This window comes from Strongylocentrotus purpuratus, unplaced genomic scaffold (genome assembly GCF_000002235.5).
Source record: "Strongylocentrotus purpuratus isolate Spur 01 unplaced genomic scaffold, Spur_5.0 spur5_scaffold_6, whole genome shotgun sequence".
Lineage (NCBI taxonomy): Eukaryota > Metazoa > Echinodermata > Echinoidea > Camarodonta > Strongylocentrotidae > Strongylocentrotus > Strongylocentrotus purpuratus.
The window spans coordinates 21,908,766-21,933,868 of NW_022145612.1; the positions used below are offsets into that span (position 1 = coordinate 21,908,766).

The 25,103-nt window shown below is 36.3% G+C and overlaps 2 protein-coding genes across 2 annotated transcripts; one reads left to right on the forward strand and one right to left on the reverse strand.

Moving 5' to 3' along the window:
• Positions 1 to 7: 7 nt before the first annotated feature.
• Positions 8 to 9,993, reverse strand: LOC100889388. The gene is made up of 8 exons (XM_030973052.1): positions 9,388 to 9,993; positions 6,869 to 6,944; positions 5,877 to 5,929; positions 4,780 to 4,908; positions 4,017 to 4,219; positions 3,208 to 3,285; positions 2,241 to 2,451; positions 8 to 655 (listed from the first exon to the last, which is right to left on the reverse strand). The coding sequence occupies exons 1-8, from the start codon at positions 9,638 to 9,640 to the stop codon at positions 612 to 614; spliced, it is 1,047 nt and encodes a 348-aa protein (XP_030828912.1). The 5' UTR covers positions 9,641 to 9,993; the 3' UTR covers positions 8 to 611.
• Positions 9,994 to 13,482: 3,489 nt separating this feature from the next.
• On the forward strand, positions 13,483 to 21,427 carry LOC591764 (alkaline serine exoprotease A). Its single transcript, XM_030973619.1, has 8 exons — positions 13,483 to 13,630; positions 15,411 to 15,557; positions 16,050 to 16,182; positions 17,789 to 17,901; positions 18,733 to 18,874; positions 19,433 to 19,617; positions 20,141 to 20,312; positions 20,771 to 21,427. The coding sequence occupies exons 1-8, from the start codon at positions 13,517 to 13,519 to the stop codon at positions 20,899 to 20,901; spliced, it is 1,137 nt and encodes a 378-aa protein (XP_030829479.1). The 5' UTR covers positions 13,483 to 13,516; the 3' UTR covers positions 20,902 to 21,427.
• The last annotated feature ends 3,676 nt before the right edge of the window (positions 21,428 to 25,103 follow it).

Below are 25,103 nucleotides of genomic sequence, written 5' to 3' on the forward strand. Positions count from 1 at the left end.
ACAAATTAATAATTAACTATTTTTTAATAATGTATTCCAAACCACCAAAATTATATAAGAAAATTGATTAGATCAGAAAAAACAAATTATCATTTTTTTTGTGTGAAGTGTGTTCGTATATTTAGGCTATATAATATCGCATGTATATGAATCTAATCTAATCAACAAACATTCATCTTTGACTATTTAAGCAATGGTAATAAAAATAATATTTACTCATTAAAAAAATGTTTGTTTTAAACCAAATGTATTTCTTCTTTTCAGTTATTTTTTTATCTTCATGCTCAAGCATTAAACAAAATATAGTTGAGGGCAGCATTTAGCCTAACATTCTGCATAGAGTTTGGACAGGATAACGAATGACAATGCTTTATTTCTGCTCATAATCAATTTCACCCCAAACATAATATGATGATAATTATGATAGAATTTTCAAATGCTCCTAAATATGTACATTGCGTCGATACCCGATAACCATATACTATGAAATGACATTGCTATACTATTTATAGATTTAAAAATATAAAAAAAAATCTTCCTCTAAAGATAGTAGTTAACCTGAAGTTTCAACAGAGTTGTGTCTTTGTGATGCACTCCATGCTTCTTCTCTTTTAGTTCAAGCAAAGCAGATCTCCTGTCGCTCCAGGCATGTGTCCTGTAAAAAAGATAACATTAATGAGCAAATAAACAAGTTTCGTTTTCTCCATTAGCCAATAAAAAGAAGATAATGTCATTATCGTAACCAAGTGGTAAGTAATGTTTGAAGAGGGGTTTACTTAATGAGGAAAGATGTTACGGTATATCAAGGTCTGAAATGCCATGCATTAAATCTATTCCCTTCGTATTTGAAATATCATAGGGAAAAATCTTTGCTTTAAATGGGTGTTAGATGATCTAATACCAGTCATCATTATGAGAAACTTACGTGCATCATAACATCAATAACAAAAACGACAACAATGCACGAATCCGAAATAAAGAAGTGTTTCGCCGAGTACTCATTGGTTCATCTATTATGTTTGGAACCAAAAGGGCGTTATAACTCATATATTTTAAAACAACGGTTAACGCCCTTCTGGCTTATTATCTCAGTCAAACGTCAAGCCGACTCCATATACTGGCTCCAAAGTGGTCGATTTTCCTGTAATACATTTCTTTCTAAAAACGGTAAAAAAAAAAAAAAATTAGAAAGCCGACCGTAGATTTCAAGATTTTTGGGTCGGTCGGAAAGGGCAATACAACATCTTTTTTTGTTAGGCATTATAGAAAACTCTCTTAAAATAATATCATTATCATTAATAAAATCTCACAAAATATAGTGGTGCTCTTATAAAGCCCCTGACTGCACTACTTATAGCTACGTGCGCCCTCTTTATAGCAAACAGAGCTGATTTGATGAGATAACCACTTGTCAGTGACCTTGCATGGAGGTCTAATCCCTCCTGGCCAAACTAGGGCAGATGGGCTTTAAAAGACTTATTAACCTCTTCCCCCAAAACGTGATAAGTCATTCACGACCCCCCCCCCCCCCCCCCACCTCCTCTATAATGTGTAATGTAAAACCAAGGGGGTGTTTCACAAAGATCCTAAGTAGAACTTAAGACTAAGTTGGACTTAAAAATTATGGACAGCCATTGGAGCCTTAAAATGAAATATATTCAAAAGCAGAAATTCAAGAATTTTTGATTTTTTTTTTATAAATTCCACATCAAGAACATGAAATTTCCTTGATGATAGAAAATATGAATGATTTGAATCTACATTTTTATGCCTTTCAAAATAACTTTTACAAAATATTTTCAAAGATGCTAACGGCTTTCCATAATTTTTAAGTCCAACTTAGAGATAAGTTGAACTTAGAATCTTTGTGAAACACCCCCCTGGACCCTATTTTTTTTTTTAGTTCTTGATTGGCCTATATACTGTCGGTCTCATTGATGTGACTGTTTACATATTACACTGAGCTTAGACCCCATCGTTAGCCCACCGGCTCAGTCAGTAGAGCGTCCGCCTCACAACCGGGAGGTCGTGGGTTCGAACCCCGGCCGCGTCATACCAAAAGACGTTAAAAGATGGGAGTCGTTGCTACCTTGTTTGGCATTCAACAATAAGGGATAGAGCAACGTCGATCTGGCGCTGCTCAGTGGCTGCCGGGCTCACGATCAATTGGGCAAAAAGAATTTCCGTTTCGGTTTAATAAAATTTGGAGTGGACTGTTAGGCTATTATCATTATTATTACCGTGGTTTGTAGCAGCTCGGTCACAGATTTGTGTATAGACATCAGTGTCTTTGATGGCGGCAAAGGCCTTATTCCACCAGACGTTAACGGAGCTATCCATTCGAGACATCATGGAACCTCCTCCCTTGACGCAGTTGGTGATAATTTGCCCCACCGTTTCCACTGTGTTATCACCTGCATACAAGTTGGTGTTGGAAAAACCTGCTGCCACCTTTAGAAGAAATAGGAAGTAATAATTGTTCATCGTAAAACTGACGTACCAGGCCAGGTTATTGCTATATATTACCTTTGATCAAAATTACAAGCCAAACAACACAAAACCGCATTTTTATGATGAAACTGACGTTATGAGAAATACATTTTGAGTGGGAGATACTTTGATGATATTGTAGCAACCAATATTATTATTAATGTCATCATAATAATTCATTACAGTAACACCTATTGGATATTATACACGGGATCGGGTGGCTATAGTTGGCGCCAGTATCTTTGTTAGGGGACACTGTTCTAAAACATTTCTGACAAGCAAATAGAATAAAAGATCTCGTATAATAATTACTGAAGCGTTACCTGCCTCTAAAATCTCTGGTACAGGAAACAGGAAAGTTTCGGAGTTATTTTTGGTTTAAGGGCATGCTTTTTAGTAAATCGTATTGGGTGATCGATAATCGCATATAACTCATGTTTGTGTCTAAGTAATACTGTAAAATCATTTCTACAATAAATTTCATCGTCATACTGCTTAGTATTTCGATAACTGTAGGTATGTGTTTTTGCTTATTCGTTGACATACATTCAATATGATAGTGTAGTTATTTGGGGTGGCTATATACTGGCTCTATTCAGTATTCAGAGTTGGAAACAATATGATCACGATGGTGATAAGTATAACGTACTCTAATGAGTGGTATACATGTTATAATTATCATTCTCAAACTGATCTGAAGAGGGAATGCATACTTACGTCGCCATCAAGGATTGCAGATTTAAGTGCTCCACTGGTAGCATAATGCATCAATTGAGACGTCGCAAGTGGAACACCCTGGAAATAATTTTAAAAATATAAACAAGTATACATCTACATCGATTGATCAAGAATAAATTAGTAAATCTTAGCACTACGAAGATCTTTGAATCTTCATCCGGCAATTTTCTTCTTCTAATAGCTTTTGAAGTAGCACTACTATTCATCTGGAAGAAGACAAGAGTACATTATGGTATAGACCCGGGTATTTATTTTCAGACGTAATCATTGTGAATTGACCATTAAAGTTTATTACAACCTCCGGTATACCTCCTAGAACTATGATTTCCGCGGGAGATCATTGTGAAAAGCTAATTATAAATGTTGTATCTTTGTATGACTTTTCCCGCTTTCTTTCTTTCTTTTGTCTCTCTTTCTCTATCTCTCTCTCTCTCTCTCTCCCTTCACCTTCTCCTCCTTTCTTTCACCCTCCCTGTCTCTCTCCCCCTCCCTCTCCTTCTCTGTCTCTCCCTCCCGCCATCCTTATCTCTCCCCCACGTTTATCCCCCGAACGCCTCCCCCTCCCTCTCTCTCTCTCTCTCTCTAAAAAAAAAATAATATAATATCTCCCTTCACCTTCTCACTCACTCTCTCTTCACCTTCTCTCTCACTCTCTCATCCTCTCTATCTCCTCCTCCCTCAATCCTTTTTTTTTTGCTCTTCCCCTCTCCCCCTCTCCCTCTCGTTCTCTAACTCTCTCTAGTCTAGAGCTAGTCTCGCTTCATTCATCCATTTTATATATTTTATACCTGTATCGTGTCGGTGTTCCGAGCCAAGCAGTACTCGTCTGAAGCCCATCCGCTCCCGAAACCGATCTTCTGATCAGATCGGATATTGGTCGGATCGAAGCTGTCTGGATTTCCAGGTCTGACGTAAAAGGTCCCACTGAGACCAAGGCGGAATTCGTCTGAGAACTGCACTGTTAGGGCCCGCTCGTAGGTATTGAACCATCCTGATGAGAGATATGGAAATTGTAAAAAGAGGGTGTTCAGAAGGTAGAAAATTTATTTTGACCGCCTTGATTGATTTTAATTTACTTTCATGCACATAATGAACAAGTATGAATATCATTTTAATACAAAAGTTTGAATATGATTTTTGCGTTTCACATTACTGAATAAAAGCACAAAATTAATTGTACACTCAGAACATCATCTCTAGGAAGTGAAAAATACGGAATAATTGTTAACACTGTAAATCATAAATAACTGAACAAAATCATTTTTGTACTAACTGATACAAATTAAGGTGTAATTTTTTTCTTTTTAAATTGATGTTGTTGACATGCATTAGTTAAATAGTAATCAATAGTTATTATGATCACTATCAAGCCAAGTGTGCTGACTGAATCCCCCCCCCCCCCCCCTCTCTCTCTCTCTCTCTCCCTCTCTCTAAAAAAGGCCATGATTTATTTTTAGCCTAGTCAATTTATTCGGCACAATTTAATGTTTCTTTTTTTAAAACACAGAATTTGAAAGGAAAAGTAAAAAACTGATTGCAAGCCCATCTTACCGGTGCAGGCATCATACCACCGCGCCATGAGTCCAAAGCCCCCACGGGAACGTTGCCCAGCCTCTGAGTCCCAGCAATTCTCGTACACATCCCACACTAGTCGGCAGTCCTTATTCGCTTGAGCGCAGACTGCGGGGAGAAACAATGCCAAGGCATTTCAATAAATAATGTGGGAACAATGAATAACATTCATAACTCAATCGTTCTTGACTTTTGTTCCATGCTTAGCCTAATTCCCACCTCCGATCATCCTTCCATTTTGGTATCTTCTTTTCTTGTCACTCCAAGGGATATCAAACTATAAACAAACCCCTGCCAAATATAGTACTTCGATGTGTATAATCAATAAATATTTTCATCGTAATAAGCATTTAAGTTCTACCCGTTTTTACTGGCTTATTTTTTTAAAATCACTAATCTTAGATATTACAGATCATTCGAATGTTATGTAAATAGTTTTGTCGTTCATTAATGCTACGGTCACGAAGGTTCGCACGAACGATAATTTCATACGAATCTCCCTGTTTTTCCATTGTCTTCCCGAATTTCCATTGTCTGAAAATCGTTCGCACGGCGTTCGTAGCAGTTCGTAATGGCATTTGTGACCGAGGCTTAACTTGAATAGAATAGCTCGCATGAGGAAATATTACATTAACTCTAACAAACCTATGAAGTGCAGTCTTTCAAGAGAGGAGATATAGAAGATATATATTTGAATATTATTAACATTTGTCTTGTCTTCTTTATTGGATTGGGTTAAAGTATTAAGTTCCTCTAAAGCCTCGGTCACAAATGCCATTACGAACTGCTACGAACGCGGTACGAACGATTTTCATACAATGGAAATTCGGGAAGACAATGAAAAAACAGGGAGATTCGTACGAAATAATCGTTCGTACGAACCTTTGTCACCATAGCTTTATATATCTTTTATTGGTAACAGTTTGATGAAGTAATAAATTTATGATCATGTGAAAGTTATGGTCACATTCTGCATATTCCATTATATTTTACAGTAACTGTATATATTATGTGTAATTACATATCAATGAAAGTTTTGATTAGAGTGACAACAGAAATAGTAAACAATTATTTACCAGCATCTACGATATCCACATGAAAGCCACGAAGAGTTCCAGTAGTATCATCGCTGTAGATAGATTAAAATAAAATACAACATTTAAAAATATAAATTGCGGTAAAATTATCATTGATTTTTTGATTTTTGATTTCTGCATTTTTTCCATATAAAATATAACTGAATAACAAAGAACATATAAATGTAAGGTATAATACAACATAAACAAACAATAATTTCTTCATGTCAAAATGTTTTTTTTACATAATATATATAATAACGAAACTTAATATTTCCATAACATATAATCATAAATTTAAAGTATTATCCGAACTTTTCTATTGGAAAATTATCATTCAACGAAGGGTAAATATATTCACCATTTTTAGGGCGTCTTCGCAATTGTGATCAGTGATTTTGTGCATATTATTTATATTAGAAATGATGATAATGATGACAGTGATAATAACAATAACTAATAATAACAATTACGATAATAATAATAATTAAAATAGTAATGATAATGATATTGATCTTAACAACAAAATAATAATGAACACCCCCTCCTTCCCGGACTAAACACACCATTGTTCATTCATTTTAAAGTAATATGATTACCCTATTTAGCTCATTTAGACTCATATATTGCATGACCAGGGGGGTGTTTCACAAAGATCCTAAGTCGAACTAAGTTGGACTAAAAAATTATGGAGAGCCATTTGTAGTCTTGAAATTAAATATATTCAAAAGCAAAAATTCAAGTATTTTAGATTTTTCATAAATTGCAAATCAAGGACATGAAATCTCCTTAATAAAGGAAAATATGAATGATTTGAATCAACATTTTAAGCCTTTTAAAGTAACTTTTTTTAAATATTTTGAAAGATGCTAACGGCTTTCCATAACTGTTAAGTCCAACTTAGAGATAAGTTCAACTTCGGATCTTTGTGAAACACCCCTTATGCATTTCTTTACAATCTGCCCCCAACTATCTGTCAGCTCAATACGTACATGTATTCAATGTTAGTCCCGTCATGCCCGATGGCGAAAGTCCAGATGTCCCCTCCAGAAATAGACGCGGAAGAATCTTTAAATATAAAGAAGTGTTGTGAAAGGTTATAATTATGTTTTTATACAGTCATCTTTTCCTGTCGTCACATTCATATTTCGCATTCTCGATGTTATTGAATTGATTTTTTTTCCTGCAACATACAAATCATATAACATTTCCGTGATACAACATAATTATACAAAATATAACACATTTGTTGAAAGTGTACACAATAAAATAATAATAGAAAGTTTGACATTAAAACAAAATGCAACTGATAACACACTAACAAGAATAATATATTCATTAAGAAATCTGCAGAAGAAGGGCTACCATACAAGCGCTTGTTTGATAACGTGATAGCCTGTGGTGGGGAAGGGGTGGTTGATTTAAAAAAAAAAAATGGTGATGGTGATGATGATGATGATGAAGATGATGATGTTAATGATAATAATGATGAAGAAAATGAAAATATGTTGATGTTAATATGTCTGACACAGAAAATTTCATTAAGACTTCATTCAGCACTGGGAAAAGATCAACAATGTACTCTGACATAAATGCTTTCTTCGTACTAAATTTAAATAAAATGTGCTTTACTTGATTGTATTGACTCTCGGAGTGATTCCATATTAATCTGGACCATGACTTCTTATTGATTTATGCAGGATAAATAATATAGGATTTATCAAATGAAACTTTGATGAATTCCGAGTAAGGTAAGAAAAGAGATTAATAGATCAGGAAGCAGGTTAATATCAAAATATTGTCAATGTTTTTTTTTTTAAATAAGAGGTTTGTATGGGCTAAATAATCGGAGCCAGCACATTATGCAAAGAATTACGCTCGCTGTCGCCTCATTCACATTTTTCTATATATTTATTCTCCTCTCCTCTTTTCTCCCCCTCTTCCTCGTCCTCACCTTCTATTATTTTCAATGTCTTTCGAGTCTATGCATTGTATGGCAATGTAGTAATCCCCAGAAAGTAGCCTACATACACGTATTATATTCATGTCTGTGCTAAAATATGATTTTCAGCTCAAAAAAATGTCTGTAAACAACCATTGTAGTGTATTCGCATGGATAACCCTCTACAAAAAAAGAAACCGCGTATAGTCATGCAGGTAACCACGATGAAAAGAAAGATATGAATTCAATCGATTTTTACTGGGCGATGGGGGTGTTGTCTCCTAAGTTTTTTTTTTTCTTCTTTTTGGTTGAAAATATGGTATCACAACCTGCAAACGCACATAAGAGCGCAAACACACGCACACACACAACACACACAAGGCGCACCTATGTACACAATATTCAAGTGAGTACATCAAGTAGATGGAACAAACATAACCACTATTTTTTCCATAGTTCTATGCTGTCATTGTGTGTGTAAAAAGACCCCCAAAAGGTGGTCTAGGCATGGTACATTTAGAATCAAAGGTTCGGTCGCTTAAGATATCGTGGATAAATAGGTTACCAGAAGAAAGTGAACGTAGTTGGAAAGTTCTTTTTAGATATTATCTCTCTAAAGATGGAGAGATCCCTTTATGTTTTTAATATAATACTTCTTTGAAAGATATGGATCATCTTTGTTAAAAAAAGTAACCTAGTGTCTATCTTGACTTTCTATGCATTTGGTAGATGATAAGGTATGTTGGTTTATTTGAAGTAAATAATATTGAAAATCAAATTCTATGTAACAATAGTAATACAAAATGTGATACTCATATGCTGATATTCAACAATTGGAATCAGACTGGTGTAGTGAGAGTAGAAAATGTGATTAGAGACGGTAAATGGAAGGAACCGTGTGTTCTAAACAACTCAATATATTCCTCTCAGTTATTATTTGATGTGAAATATGCAATCCTTTCCTGTTTACTTTTTGAATAAGATGAGATCTAGAAAAAATACAATTGAATGCAAACGAAAGGAAGATGATTTAATTACACTTAAAACAGGAGATGATATAACTCTTCTATAACTACAAACAAAATATCAATATTGAATGCAATAGTGAATTCTGAAGAACCGTCAGCTATATCATTTTGGTCTAATGTTTTGTCATTAATTACCAGACTCCTTCAGTTGGAAATTTATTTTTTCAGTTCAAAATGTGTACAATTAGGGATAACAGGATATGTTCAATCTTATTTTCAACATAGCACAATATACAGTCTATCGAAATTATATAAAATGTACATTCAAAGGTAAACAAATACAACTCAAAGCCTTTATGGTTTGATTTTAAGTTTATGGTGAAATCCTATTTGTAAAGTGTAAGTAACTATAAATTTGGAACAGAAGGTGAAATTCAAAAAATTCTATCAATGGTTGATGTAAAAATTTGATTTAAAAAAAATTTGTATGTATAGGGCGTATATGTAATTGCTAATACATACCTCGATAGTGGATAAGAAGAAAAAATCATAGTTAGGCATGGAGATGTAAATGAGAATATATAGTAAACTTCAGGCTTACCTTGTTGTTCAGCGGTTGCATCCTGATTAATGATGATATTCGGCGACTCCGAACTACCATCACCACCACCACCACTCCGCCCAAGGCTCACTGCGGCGATGACGAGAGCGACGATCCCGATGATCAGCCCGATGACGAGAACAACGATGAGTAATGACGACGACGACGACTGCGATTCATTTTTCTTCGGCTCCTCGTGAATGATAGCTCTGACATCAGAAACACTACTCAGCTCAACATCTTTGCTCGACATGGTTATTTTATATCACGGGCCTAACTCCCAACAGAAAATCTTTAGCTTGCCTTGAGAAATCTACTTTTGGGGGATAACACTAGTTCATCAAAATGTGCAGTTAGAATATGATATATGAATACGATGGTAATGATACAGCAGCTGGACACACCCACCTCTGCACTTGTTTTTCCCTCGAGTCAACAAGATCCCTGGTACTCGGTTTATTGTTCCCAACTGCTCTCTTTTCATACTCGATATGCTATTGAAATCTAGCTCACTAAAGCTACAGGAAAGTTTGAGGGGACATAATGTGTTTAGCTGAGCGAATGATAACCCGTTCCAGATCAAACATAAGAACAACAAACATTTAGCATGGCATGCTATGTTTTATATAACTTCCATCCGCGATCCACTTCAATTTTCAAAATATATGAAAATGTTATGAACATCTGACCAATTGGTTCCGTTACGAACAAGATCTTGATAATACTGTACATTAAACATTGATTATTTGTATTATTATTCGTAATAGTTTACATTCTCATGATCAATACGTTTTGACTTACTCTCGGATATGAGATGCATACTTTTTTTTTAAATATACGATCACATAATGTTCATAATATTCAAATTGGCACGAAATAAATAATCAAAAGTGCGTGGTTATTGATGCTATTTTTACCCGAATAATATGGTTTCCTAAAGTGAAAGATGTCATGAAAACTAGAAGTTCCTCTTTGGTTCAAAATTTCTTAAAGTGTCATTATTCCTATATTGACATCCGAATATCGTCGCTGGATACATAATTTATATGAGGTATATGATCAGCAGACGAATTTCCATTAAACAGAATGATTACATTGATGGTCGAATTAAATTATGACTTGCCGTCTAAACACCACCCAGCAACAACAAAAACTCCCGACAAAGAATTTGTAAAGTCTAACTACAAGCCCATGATACAGCAAAATTAAACAATATAAAAAATAGTTACCTGCGCGTTTCCAAGTATTATTTCATTGCAAACTGTTTTTTCCAACCAGCCATCCATGACTTTTTGAATCCCTAGATGCATTGTCAATTTAAGCACAAAGGACTCTTCACGGGCCAGGAGCATTTCTTTTCATTAGAAATCTTCAGAATCTCAGTTGAACTAGGTCAACAGTAAATGCCAACATAAATGTTAAGGCAGTAAGATGGTCTATTATGAAATGTTTATGTTGTATATATTTTGATGACAAAATAAAGGTAATAAATAAAATTTTAAAAGTTTTGCACACTCATAATAATTTACGATAATTGGGCATGACACACCAGCCTCCTGACAAATTTGGTCCCGTGTGCCTATGCGTCCATTATCTTGCAGTACTGTCGACGTTGCTAACGTTTTTGGACGGCCCATCGAAAGATATAATTCAAACATTTACAGCCAGTCCCATATCATACAAAGATTATTAAATGATTTTCAGATATGATATTGGTCTTATTTCATTGTTTACACCATCTCATGCGGAATTCGTTAATTTTCGTTATTCTCCTGCATGCTGGTATATGCAGGAAGCTGCCCTTACCTCTCATTGCCGATGTAGCCTATAGGTCATGCCTCCCCTCCAAATTACCTATTCGAGATGTATATTCCACTTACAGTTTGCCAAGGGCAACAATATCATAATACATGTAGTCAACAAGCTCGAATCACACAAAAGATATCCTTCACTGCTCAACCAAAAAACAAGATTCTTTTGTCATTTTTGTAAAGTATAGTTGTTAACAATTATTTGTGTCTCTCTGCAGACATAAAGTATATTGAACGAAAATGGCGTGTAAAGAGAAGAGACAGTAGGGACTTTTAGATTCTGCACGACGAGAACGCGGACTGCCCTTTTAAGGCAATGTGACGTCACTGCCAGTGCCTTACAAGGACGTCACATTGCCTTTAAAGGGCAGTCCACGTTCTCGTCGTGCAGAATCTAAAAGTCCCTATTAACTGTTTTTCACTGTCTGAACACGATCTGCTGCTCAAACCAGGGTTTAATTCCTCAGTAATGTTTGCTCCATATACGACATTGTCATCATCTCTTTGATCACACCTCGTTTAGAGGAGAATCCCTTTAGCATTGTCTAGCCTTTGCTTACAAAAACTATACATTTCTATGATTTCTAAAAGGTACATATTTATTTCTCGGTCTTTTTTTTACCCAGGTGCCTATACTCAATTGTACATTCTAAAGGGGCGTGAATTACTGGGAAACGGCCGTTTTGTGTTCGTGGGTCATGTAGAGTTAAAGAAAAGAAGAGTTTCGCTCATGATAATACAGTTGTAGATAATTGTTACATAGTAAATGAGTTTCAAACCAAGAGTGAGGAAATATGAAATAATGTTGGAGAATTTGCGTAACCACAAAAGAAATATTGGTACATTCAAATCACAGAACAATGTACCCGCTTGCCTCACACGCAATGCAAGTTTTATTGCTTCAGTTTACTTTATTTATGGTAGGATGCTCGGCCCTCTATGTTGATGCAAATCCTGGCTGCTTTGTTTGATATTGCAACTAGTTAGAAGTGGGTCTGGTCGAGAGTCTAAGGTCATTTTCGAGAGAATCCCAAATTGATTATCTTTTCTTTTTGATTTTTGTGTAATTATATTTTTAAATACCCTGAATTTTTTCAATTTTGCACTGGCCACTGTACAAGCAAACATGATCGAGAGCTCAATTAGCATTAGATCATAGTCGATATCGATATTGTTACGCAGTAATCATTAATCTGATCACATCTTTCAAAATTTTATTAAATTCTTTATCATTTATTTCTTTTCATCATCAGCAACAGTCATGTTCCTCTTATTTTGATGATTTAACCAAATCTAACATGCAACAGACAATGCACGGGAGATGAAGTGCTACCATCCTGATCCTCATCGGAGCCATCTATACATGAGTTTCGCAACCTTGGTTTCAGTTCGTCACAACATGGCATGTATTCTCTTGTTAAATGTGCTTGCCCGACATAGCGGTATTCTCGATGTTGTGCGCAACTCGAACCGGGTTTAATAGCCGAACTCTCCTAATCAATGGCTCTTGACTCTCCTCACCGTAGATGACCCCATTGTCGAATCATTATTAACTAGTTGGAAGAGCCGTCTGTGGTGCCTTGATGCATTCTTTTTAATTGACTGGTTTGTACCCTGTATTACAAACCACCTGACACTTTTAAACCGATGTAATCCTTAGATAAACTCTTGTTCCTCACTGTGTGTAATTAACCTTTAGATTGTAAACGTTGTAATCAAGATAAGATTTATTAAGTACTCCGTATCTCGATATGTAATGAAATATCTTCACGGTTATGTACAATCCTTTCTGTAATATATGCTATTTTATCTCAGACAGTCATACGTCGAGGACATAGAGTAAGGTAAGCTGTCGCAGTTTAATTTTGTTCTTTTTCTTTTCGAAATTCAACAAAAATCATTCATCTTGTTGAAGAAAAGAAAAAGGATTGAAACAATTATTTAAAACTCACACTATCCGCCATAGTGCGCTGATTCACACTTGTAACCATTATTCCCAAATACAAGGATATACATTGAGTTGTTTTTCGCGTTGCTAGTTAACGTGAGGAAAGTTATCTCTCTGTGCCAACAAGTTCATTAAACGAATACGTTACAAAATTCTGCATCTGAGAATGATCACTATTTTCATACCAAGTGTATCTCCGATACTGAGTATAACAATAGTATGTCTATATACAACCATTAAACAGATTAGATTAAACATTAGATCATAATTTTATTCTCATGCCACTCTTCATTCTCGGGTGTGATTTCAGACCAATTCTCTTTCCCTTGCAGGTATATTGTTGAGTTACCATACCGCATTTTAAGTCACCATGAGGTTCGTCATCCTACTTTTCTTCCTCGTAACCACGGGGGTTACCATGGCAACACACTTCTACAAAGCTGATGTAGACGCCATCGATGATCAGTTCATCGTTGTCTTAAAGGTGAGAATGCATTATTTTGGGTTCATTATCTTAGGCTTTAACAAAAAAAAAAAATCATATTTGATGTATAGTAATTATATCATATCTTACAGGATGAGTAAAATAGCTGTCAGTAAAAGGAAAAGTCTTTGTAAAAGTGGTAACAGTTAAACCTTCTTGGATATAAAAATACATGTCTCATCGATAGTGAAAGTGCGATCTCACTGACGATCACCTAGATAAATGGATGTTAGATAACTCTGGTGCAAGAAATTGAAAGAGTTGGCTCAAAGTAATTTTCTTTTTAGACTTCATACATGCCTATTTCATTTCTCTATTCTTAAACCTATTTTATAAATTCTTTGAAATTGATTTGATGGTGATTTTGTAGCTACACCCTGAGTAGGTACTTGCTGTACAATGAACAAAAGTCAAATTCAAAGACAAAAGTCAAATCATCGATAGTGAAAGTGCGATCTCACTGACGATCACCTAGATAAATGGATGTTAGATAACTCTGGTGCAAGAAATTTAAAGAGTTGGCTCAAAGTAATTTTCTTTTTAGACCTCATACAGGCCTATTTTGATTTTCTTATTCTTAAACTTATTTGATAAATCCTTTGAAATCGATTTGATGGTGAATTTGTAGCTACACCCTGAGTAGGTACTTGCTGTACAATGAACAAAAGTCAAATTCAAAGAACTTTTGAAACTTCATATGGTAATCAAATTTAATCATGTTCAATTGCGTGATCTTTCCTCGTCCCTCTGTCACTTAACTTGCGGGAGACGTGTATCTAATTGGTTTAATTACAAATTGGTGCGAAATATGTAATGGCTACATTTCAATTCCCTACTGGTGATGTCGAGGGACTGTTATCTCCTTTAGACAAATAAAGTCGTTAACAAAACAAAGTAATCACTATTAGCCATTATTTGAATAAATATAATGGGTTATCTTATTTTCGACCTGTTTGGACCCTACTTTTGTATAAACATAAAACTATATAGGTTCTTTGCTAATTGCATTCACAATTGCCCATTTCCCTAATATAGCTTGCTTTAGACAAAAAAATCTATCACATAGCTTTTGTATATACGATTAACTTATTACACACCAAACAAATTGACCAATAATTAAATAAAAGAGGGCGGTGTATCAAAGGCCTATCGTAGGTTAATTGCTTTGAAAGATCTTAATATTGTTAGTGAATATAATTGCCATTTGGTGTAATCCTTCAACAATCATGAAAACGAATCCTTAACAGTCGTTTGAATATCGGGGCTTGTAATTTAAGAAAAAGTAGGGTTCCAGAGATGATGGAACATAATTTGTAAGTTTTCTCATTTGTATATGATAGTTTTTGAAGAATCTCTCTCCCTCTCTCTGGTGCTCTGCTGTACAGCAGGTTTTATACAGGAAAAAACACTCCTTTTTTCTGTCTTGAGCTCTTTATTTCATCTTTTGGTTTGAAGAATACCATAGAAGAAAATCCCCTTAAAACGATTGCTCTTTAAATTTCCCCTTATTAGAAATATCATTAAAATGGCTGCAAAATTAGGACCAAATTTTCTTTCATATTCAGCTTTTTTGGGAAAGGGTCTGCAGACCTCGATCACCGAATATGAACAGTACAGCAGTATTCTCCTTACATGATAAGTTTTGGACAAAACTATATGGCCTTTCACGTGGCATGTATCTAATAATTAAATAACTTTAACTGAAACATTTGAAGTATGAAATGTCACGATAAGAATCCTTTGATAATTTAAAATGTTCTTTATTAAATCCCTTGCTCAGGATGGAATCGAACTTGAACCAGTTATTCACAAGTTTCTAGCTGACACCCACTCCGAAAGCATCCTGGCATCCATCAAGCTACGCTACCAGAATCTTCTCACTGGGTTCGTTACCAAGGTTACGGATAGGAGCCGCGCCTTGCAACTGGTGAATGAAAATTGGTGTATCATTGTTTTGTCTGCTTCACATTAATTTCATCCTTTCTCTCTCATTTACCCATTCTTAACCATTCTATCAATTTTTGCGTGTGTTTCATTTCCCTTCCCGCTTTCATTTTGTGTCTTTGTCTCTGTCTTTCTCTTTCCCTATATGCACTGTATTATCGACCATTTTCCTTCATTAAATAGAATTAAGAATTTAATATTTCAGTGCAACATTGATTTTCGTTCGTATACGTATAGTGCTTAATGTATGCGCGCGTGTGTGTGTGTGTGTGTTTTATCATTGTTTCTAACTATATGTACATATTTTGATTCCGCTGGTAAACTTGTCAGAGCAATGATAAGAAACGCGGTAAAATAATGTCGCTGTAGACACATAGTTGACACGTCATTGATTACCAATAACTGATATGTCGTCCTCATTGATTTATACCAAAAACTAATATTATGTTGTTATTCTTCCTGAATCTCTTTTTAGTTGATGGCCCTACCTGGGGTTGACTACATTGAACAGGATAAAATAATTCGAGCCAATGCGGTAGCTGGATCATGGGGAGTTGATAGAATCGACCAAAGAGACTTGCCACTTAATGATGACATGACTATTAATAGTAAGTTAATATTTTACCCAAACTGCTGTTCAAAGAACCCATACTAGTAGTAGGTCAGTGAGATGTGAAATAATGATAAGGAGAAGTACTCGTGTATCATCAGTTCTTCTATCCTACTTTAAAATTAAACAAATTAACTATGCCGAATGGTTGTCCTAGTCATCTGCCGTGGGTAGGTTTCTTGTGCTCAAAATGTGAATAAATCTCAGGAAATAGATACGACCTACTGAATGTTGATATTTCCAGGGGCGTAGACAACGGGGGGGATGAGGGGGATGCATCCCCCCCACCTCACAAGGTGGGGGGGATGGCATGTACAATCATCCCCCCCAGGTTTTGGGGAATGATATTTGCTTACTTAATAAGTCATAATGATGATAATAATATTAATAATAATAATCATTATGATGATGATAATAATAATCCTCATCATTATTGTAATTGTGTTTATTGTTATTAGCCGCATTCACACGGTGAAAGCCAATTCAGACGGTAAAAAAAAGAAAATCTTACAAGTATTTTGTGGTTATCTTGTGGTTTGGAAACCAGAAGATAACCACAAGATTAAACAGGCACGGATCTACGGAGGGGGGGGGGGGGAGTTAGGGGGTTTAGGGGGTTTAAACCCCCCCCCCCCTTGGGCGGCCCAAAAAACAAACAAAACAAAAACAGGAAAAAAAAAGAAAAAAAGAAAGAAAAAAGAACGCACGCTGGATAGAAACCCTTTCAAGTGCAAATATTGTGAGAAGATATTCAACTCATCTGGTAACTTAACCAAACACATGATAACTCTAGATATAACTGTGTATTTAACTGTTACTTGATTTAAAAAGACGTTATCATGCACTGCTTTTTATGGTCTCCATTGTGTTAATAGATGCCAGGAAAACATCACTTACGGGGTTCAAAATAATAAACACCCCCAAAAAAATCGGCTCGCCGCTTCGCGGCTCGTGGACGATGCTCCGCATCGTCATTATTTTGGTCAACCCCCCCCCCTTAGCAAAAAGCTAGATCCGCCCCTGAGTCATCCCCCCCAGGTGTACGAACCTGTCTACGCCACTGGATATTTCGGACAGGTTTAACAGCAGTCGAATTACTACACCTCTTCCTCTCTTCTCCAGAAAGATAGGACGTTTCTTTATGTTCATACCAAACCTCCTTCTCATGAGTTTGTCCGAAAACTATTGTAGAGGATAATGTATGCCTTTTCTCCATTTGTCTTTATTTATTATTTATTTATTTTATTTTTTTGAATTTTATTTATTATTATTATTATTATTATTATTTTTTTTTTTTAAATTATTATCATTATTATTATTATTATTATTTTTTTTTAAATTTATTTATTATTATTATTATTATTATTTTTTTTTTTTTTTGGGGGGGGGGGGCGCCATAGTGTTTTTTTTCTTCTATTAGCACATTTTTCCTCGGAATATTATGCAGTCCCATGCACCATCCTGTCAATGTTATGTCAACGCCCTTTATACATTACTGATAAGGAACTGCGTCACTATGCTTCCACATTGATTCAGTGAGAATGTGGAGGACTGCGTTTGTCAGAAATATCTTTTCTTTCTGTATAATTATTATTCATCATTAGGCTATGGAAAGGATGTCAATGTGTACATCATCGATACCGGTATCAACCCAGACCATGAGGACTTCGGAGGTCGGGGAATGCCCGTCATGGACTTCGTTGAGCCAGACAATGGAGTAAGCCTATTTTCAAAACCTAAACATATTCATTTAAAAAAAAAGTTTAAAAGTTCTTGGCATTCTTCGACTCATAATTCGTAAAATGCAGATGATGCGTTCTGGAAACACACCACCTGCAATGGAGGTGTTGGTGGGGATGGGGATGGGGGAAGTGGCGTATCCAGCATTCGGTGACCCTTGCTTCTTGAAGGGCCAGGAAAAACTCAGAGAAATTTACTATGGGGTATACAAGAAAGGGGCTGCCCAGATATATTAACTGTATCCTCCTTTTGAGAGGATGACGACCCTCTCCTTTATCAATCACTGGATACGCCAATTTGGCTGAGTACAGCTAGGTATAGGGTTAGAGATCAAATGATTGCTCAAATAAATTATTTATATTTAACAGAACATATGGCATAACTGCCTGATTTCTACTTTGATCCAATCCAAGGCTGAAACATTTTAGCGCAAACTAATTTTCGCGAGTTTTTTTTCGAAATTAGCCAATAATTCTCACTCAAGCGTAAAATATTGTCAATACTTTATTTTTAGTGGCATCCGATTGAATAGACCTTCACCCATTTTTTTCGTAAGAAAAATAATGAAGTTGTCAAAACAAAAAAAAATCGGAGGATGTTTTAAAGCGTGTACAACAAAACCGACAACAGACCGAACGAAAAAAAAAATGATCATACCTCAAATGGTCGGTTTGAAGTCGTTTTTAGGGTCAGTCTGACATTTTGTAAGTTTGGTGAATTGAGTTTGATAAAGTTGAGTGAAGTTAATGGTGACATGATGAATGGGTAAAATGTTGGTTAAATGGTCTTCCTATATATTGCACGACAGGCTATCGACTGTAACGGACATGGAACCCACTGTGCAGGTACGGTGGGTAGCAACACCTATGGTATCGCACGTGAAGCCAACCTTTATGGTATCAGAATCCTGAGTTGCAGTGGTTCTGGAGCCGTCAGCTCATCAGTTGCAGGTATTATACTTGATGTATGCATGCAGACCTGAGATGTTGAAAAGAACAATTTAGTGCACTTAATTATGAACAGTCCCATGCCTTTGTTGTATGAACATAATGTCCTTTGACATTAACTAGGAAAAAGCTAATGCGTGATGTACAATGACACTAAATACTAAAAATGCATGGTTAATGAATTTCTACTTAATTTCCTTCTCAACGCATCACCAATCAAAAATTAATCACAATGCGGATAGTTCACTTTAAAAGTTGATGTTATAGGCCCTCGATTTGAAATATGACCAATATTTCTCGCATTGAGCAATGGAATGGCTGGCAGTTGAAGGCAAAAGACCAACCGTGGCATCAATGTCGTACAGAAGGTTCTATTCGCCAAGTGAGATGCGGGCGACAAAAAGGGCAAAGGAAATGGGTGTGGTCCTCGATCGTGACTTCAACCGGGACAGCAATGCAAATGCCTGTATCCGACCCCCCCCCCCCCCCCCCCGCTGGTAATCCAGATGTAAGTTCACATGAATTACCACTGTTCTCTCTTTTCTTGCTTAATACGACAAGCATTGGATTGGGTAGCTGTAGAGGGAAAGAGGCCAGCAGTAGCGTCAATGTCCTATGGAGGGTTCTACTCACCAACTGAGATGCGTGCTGCGGAGAGGGCCAAGGAAATGGGCGTGGTCCTGGTGGCTGCCGCTGGAAATAGTAATGACGATGCCTGTTTCTCATCCCCAGCTGGAAGCCCTGATGTAAGTTGCCGATCAAGATTTTTTTTATCAAGAATAATCCAGACTCAGGTTATACCAAGGAACTCCTACTTCAATCTAATCAGCCGGAGTAATGGACCTCAAGCTAAAGGATCCTAAAACATGTTTACCAGTTTTCATATTGTTTGATAGTTACAGTTCTAAAACTTTTGTTTTAATCTTTCTCGTGTGATGATTATTTAGGGTGTGAGTGTCCTTGATTCTATCCGGGGACTTTAGGATTGAAAGATCCTTCCAAAATATTTTCCCCCTTCTATTTCCTTCAGTGAATGTCAGAGTATAGAATAGATCAGTTGCCTGTAACCATGTTTAAAATCTAACTGTTCAATACCTGTTCAATACATGTTCATTTACACATTATACAAAACTACAATCTAATAAATATTTACAATATTTACAAATTCCAAATCTCTCTTTCTCCTGTTATGCTCCTACAACTGAATGATTTATGCTTGTAACAGTTCTCACCTGTTTCATCCTATTCTTCTTCTTCTCCTCTTACCAGGTGATTACCGTTGGTTCCTCAGACAGTCAAGATAGTCGTTCCTCCTTCTCCTGTTATGGAAGATGCGTCCAACTCTTCGCCCCAGGCTCCAGCATCACCAGCCTGGCCCACGACTCGAACGATGGAACCAAAACCTACAGTGGGACGAGCATGGCATGCCCCCATGTTGCCGGTGAGCCATTAGATTTCCTAGTAAAATAAGCCTTTGTATATTGTTGTCAACTTAAGATCAGCAGTATCAAGTTCCTTCTTATGAGGAACTGCAAACAAACGAAAGCACGACTTCATTCTTGGGTTTTGTTCATCATAATTCCTTGAACTTCTTGGCCTGTTGCTTTATGAACCAACAGTAATTTCCTTTGCTGGAAATGAATAATCATATCACCATATGAGTGCACTGTGGTATATTGGTGAAGAATTTTCACTCTCATACAACATGAGAGGTACTTGTTCCATGCTCACAGTCATGTTTATCACTGAACAAGGTGTTTTACCCACATCTTTCCCTCTCGACATAGATATTGCAGGGCCAAGTAAAACAAGACTAGGGCCTATATCATTATTTTTTAGAACCGATATAATTGTAGAATGCGTATAACTCTTTATTTCATTACTTTGTTCCACCAATAGGCATTGCAGCCGTACTGCTAGGCCAGGGTTACTCAGCTCAACAGGTCTATGAGAAGATTGTCAGTTCTGCAACCTTTGGCAAGATTGCCAACCCTAACGGAACCCCTAACCTGCTGGCCTATCTCGATTAAATCCATCTGCTGACAATAAAGAATTATGTCGCTTTTGAATTTCCTCCATTGTAATGCTAATCACAATTGACTAAAATTGTCATTAAAAGGTCTAAAACACAACCGCAGAATAAACAACGGTAAGTTTTATAAACGTGAGTGCTGTCACAACAAATTGATGGCATTCTAGTGAATTTTTTGCACAAATTAAGTACTCAAACAGTATTCGTGAGATAAAAGAGCATTTGAATTTCAACAGGTTTATAAAGTTCGTAGATTGAATTCCTCTTGGTACAGATGAGGTTGAATAAACAAACGACCTTTAGTCATAAGCATAATTCTAAGTACTTTTCTTTCAAATGCGTTAAATAGAGCGAGACCTTAAACAAACGCGACATAATACATGGTTGTATACTGTGAGAAATATTTTACTGATCGATGGATCGAGGTGCTGGATTGCGAATCATTTCAAGGATATCTGGTTTGATCCATGGACTCATGTGTATTGTTTTGTGTGAACAATAAAGGAAATCAATGATGAAAGGCATTTATCGTTTAATGTATCAAAATAGTGAGCAATGGAGTGACCAGTCCGAATCTGAGAGTGTAACTTCATGAAAAATAATTCGTTATGATGCATTTCCGAAAGAGTGTTTAAACTGCAATTAATCAAAAGTTTATCATTCATTAGTTAAACATGTTTTAAGTTAAAACAATCATTATTCTATCTTATGTATTCTCATTACATCGACACCCTGATTTAATACATGTACATGTAAATCACTACAACTTTACATTCTGCCTCTAATGTAATAGTCGAGAGTTCTTCCGGATGGGGTCAAGGGGCCCGCATGGACAGACGCCCTGACTGGTTCCAGGGGCGGAGCCCCCGTGCGCTCTTGAGTTTTTAACAATTTTAAACCTTCAAGATGGCCGTAACGAGAGATATGAATTGTAATAATTCTCCTTGAAATTCATTCAGTCAGTCCTTCATTCGCCCCCATGATCCGTTACTGATTTATACATTTACCCACGCATTTTATAGGCATAGGTTGCGTTAATGACCCGTTACTATTTAGATTTTTTTCCATATCTCTCTCTCTCTCTCTCTCTCTCTCTCTCTCTTTCCCTCCCTTTACATTCTTCTTCTCTAAGTTGACCCTTTTCCCCTCTTGTTCCCCCATTTTTCTTCTGTCGCGCTTTCTTCCCCCTTAGGTTACCATCTCGCAGCCAGGAATTGACTAAACTAAGCCCTAACGTAATTACATTCATTAAACAAGGGCACGTGCCTGGGTGTGCCGTTCGCCTACAGTTAAAGTGGCAGGGCCCGGTAGCGTTATTTTTTTGGCGGCACAGATTGGGGTTAGGTGCGTGTTGAGCCTATGGGAAAGTTTAGGGTTAGGGTTAGGGTTAGGGTTAAATCAAGACCTCTTTTTTTTTAAAAGCCACAATCTGTGCCGCAGAAAAAATGACGCGGCCCGGTAGGCTCATAATTCACAAGTCACCATCTCGCATCCAGGAATTGACTACACTAAACCATAAACCTAATTACATTCATTAAAAAGAGCATGTGCATGGGTATGCCGTTCACCTACAGTTTAAAGGGCAGGGGCAGGAAGCATCATCATTCACATGCAGGAATTAGCTGTACTAAACCCTAACCCACATACATTAAATACAAAAAGAGCATCTGACTAGGTGTGTGGTTCACCAGCAGATTAAGGAGCAGTTCCCGGTAGGCTAACCATTAACATGCTACCATCTGCCAACCAAAATAAACTACACTAAGCCCTAACCTATATAGTTACATACAATTAAAAAGATGTTTAAAAAAAATATTTAGAAAAATAAAAAAATAAACACCTAGCTGGCTCACCTATCCAGTTTAAGGGACAGGACCCGGTAGGCTCATCATAATGTAATTTGAATTGCAAACATATGGATATAAATGTCCAAAGTAATGTGGATACGTACATACCACATAAAACCGAAATAAACTGAATGCCACTACTACATGTACAACAAAATTACACCCATATAAATTTTAAGAGTTGCCCTATTAATACAACGTATTGTAAGCAGTATACACTATCTTCGTACAGCGCATGTTGCCTAAAATGGTGCCAAATTTTTGGCGGCGGAATTGTTGAAGAGCCGAGGAACGGCATTAAATATGAAAATTCTCCGCATAACCAGGCTCTTTTGAATATGACATCACATGCCAACGATGACTTCATGAGCAAAAACTGTTGGGGGATTAGAGCAAAATCCGCATCACCACGAAGTAGCATAAGTCATGGGCGGCGGAGCATCTTCCAAAATGGGGGGGGGGGGGGGGGGGGGGGTCATCAAAAAAGGGCGCCTACATAGGGAAACATCAAATAAAAACAAAAAACAATTTGTAGACATTGGTATATACCCCTACATCGTCACGATTGTGATTACACTACCAGGGATCACATCAATGTTTTGTTCTTTCTTAACGTAGTACGATATACTGGTTAATTAAGCAACATATTTTGCAGTTGGGTGTGATGGTCTGTATATCACTTTCGAGCGACCAAAGCGAGCGAGCAAAAATTTAAAGATTTGTGAGTTCCCAGTGCGAAAAATTACATCTTAAAAAAGAAGACAAAAAACAAACACTGACGAGTATTAAGCCCAATCTAATGAAAAAAGACTGAAAAGTTCTTTTATAAGTAACATAATTATAACATCTATAAATGCGAGCGAGCGTAGCGACTGAGCTCTAGGGAAAATTAAAGAAGAAGGGGATCTAAGTCGCCTTGAATTAGGGGTGCATGTTATAGAGAAAGGAAAAGTAGGCACTTATCAAAAGGCAAAAAGGAAAATTATTAGAAAAGGAAAGGTGCTCGTGTCAAAGTAAATATGGCAATTATCAGAGGTGAAAATTGCACTTCTTGCACCTGAAGAAGGACACTCAACAGAGATGAAAAAGGCACAGATCAGATTTTGATAGGGGCATTTTGAAAAGGGGTAGAGGCTCATATAAAAAAGGAAATGGGGCACTTATCCGAAGGAAATATGGTTCTTATTTAAAGGAAAAGGGGCACGCGTCAAAATAAAAGGGGCCCTTATCAGAGGTGAAAAGTGGCATTTAAGAGACAGAGAAGGGGGTTCTTATTACGAAGGAAAAAGTACACTTATTAAAATGGAAAAGGCACGAGTCAAAGTAAAAAAAGGACAAAAATATCAGAGCTAAAAAGGGAATTTCTCGCACCTGAAAAGACGTACTCACCAAGAGAGGATGAGGACAGTTATTAGAAAAGAAAAGGGACACTTGTTCTATGCAAAAGGGGGCTTTTGAGGGGTACCTGAAAAATTGAGGGGCACAGTGCCCCCCCCCCCCCCCATCCCCCACACAGGGTGTTCCGCCTCTAGCATAATTTGGCAAATATGAGGGGGAATGGAAAATCATGTAATTTCAGCAAAATTTGTAAATCACTGGCATCGAATTAGAAAATAAACCACGTTTGATTTCTATTTTTTCTTCTTCTTTTATTTTATTTATTTTTTTTTTTTTTTTGGGGGGGTCAACTGCAATCAGTGTTCATGATCACAACATAGTTTTTTGGGGGGCTAAAGGAGACAGTTTACAATCCAGTATTCCATATGCAGCCCAACATATAATTGTAGATGTACATTCAGTGGTTAAAAAAACTTGATCAAATCCTTAAAACTTCATCTTTTCATATATATCACATTAAAATACACATATATCTCCACTCACTGCATTATTACTCTCTCTCTCTCTCTCTCTCTCTCTCTCTCTCCTGTATTACCTTAAGCGGTAGAATATTCTAGTCATGTAAGTAAAAAATATTCCAAAGAAACAATATTTCATTACCAGAACTCAAGTTTACACAAAAGTGTTACAACGATGGTAAAAAATAAAATATTAAAACCATCATCAGTATTGTCAATAAATAAGGTTTGATATTTTAAGCTTCATTTGATTACTATTCCCGGAGAAAGCCTTGTATACTATCACTTCTAATTATATGATTTACTCAATAAAAAATGAATATGATGTGCTGCAATCAATATCTCATTGGAATTTATTGACAATGTTTTGCTAAAAGGATACAGCAGTGAAACGTTTACTTTCCAATGATTAATTGTTGTAAAATTTATTACATATTCAACTTCAATTAACCGAGTGTTACAATAAAATACATTAGAAAACATTCCAAGAATAAAAT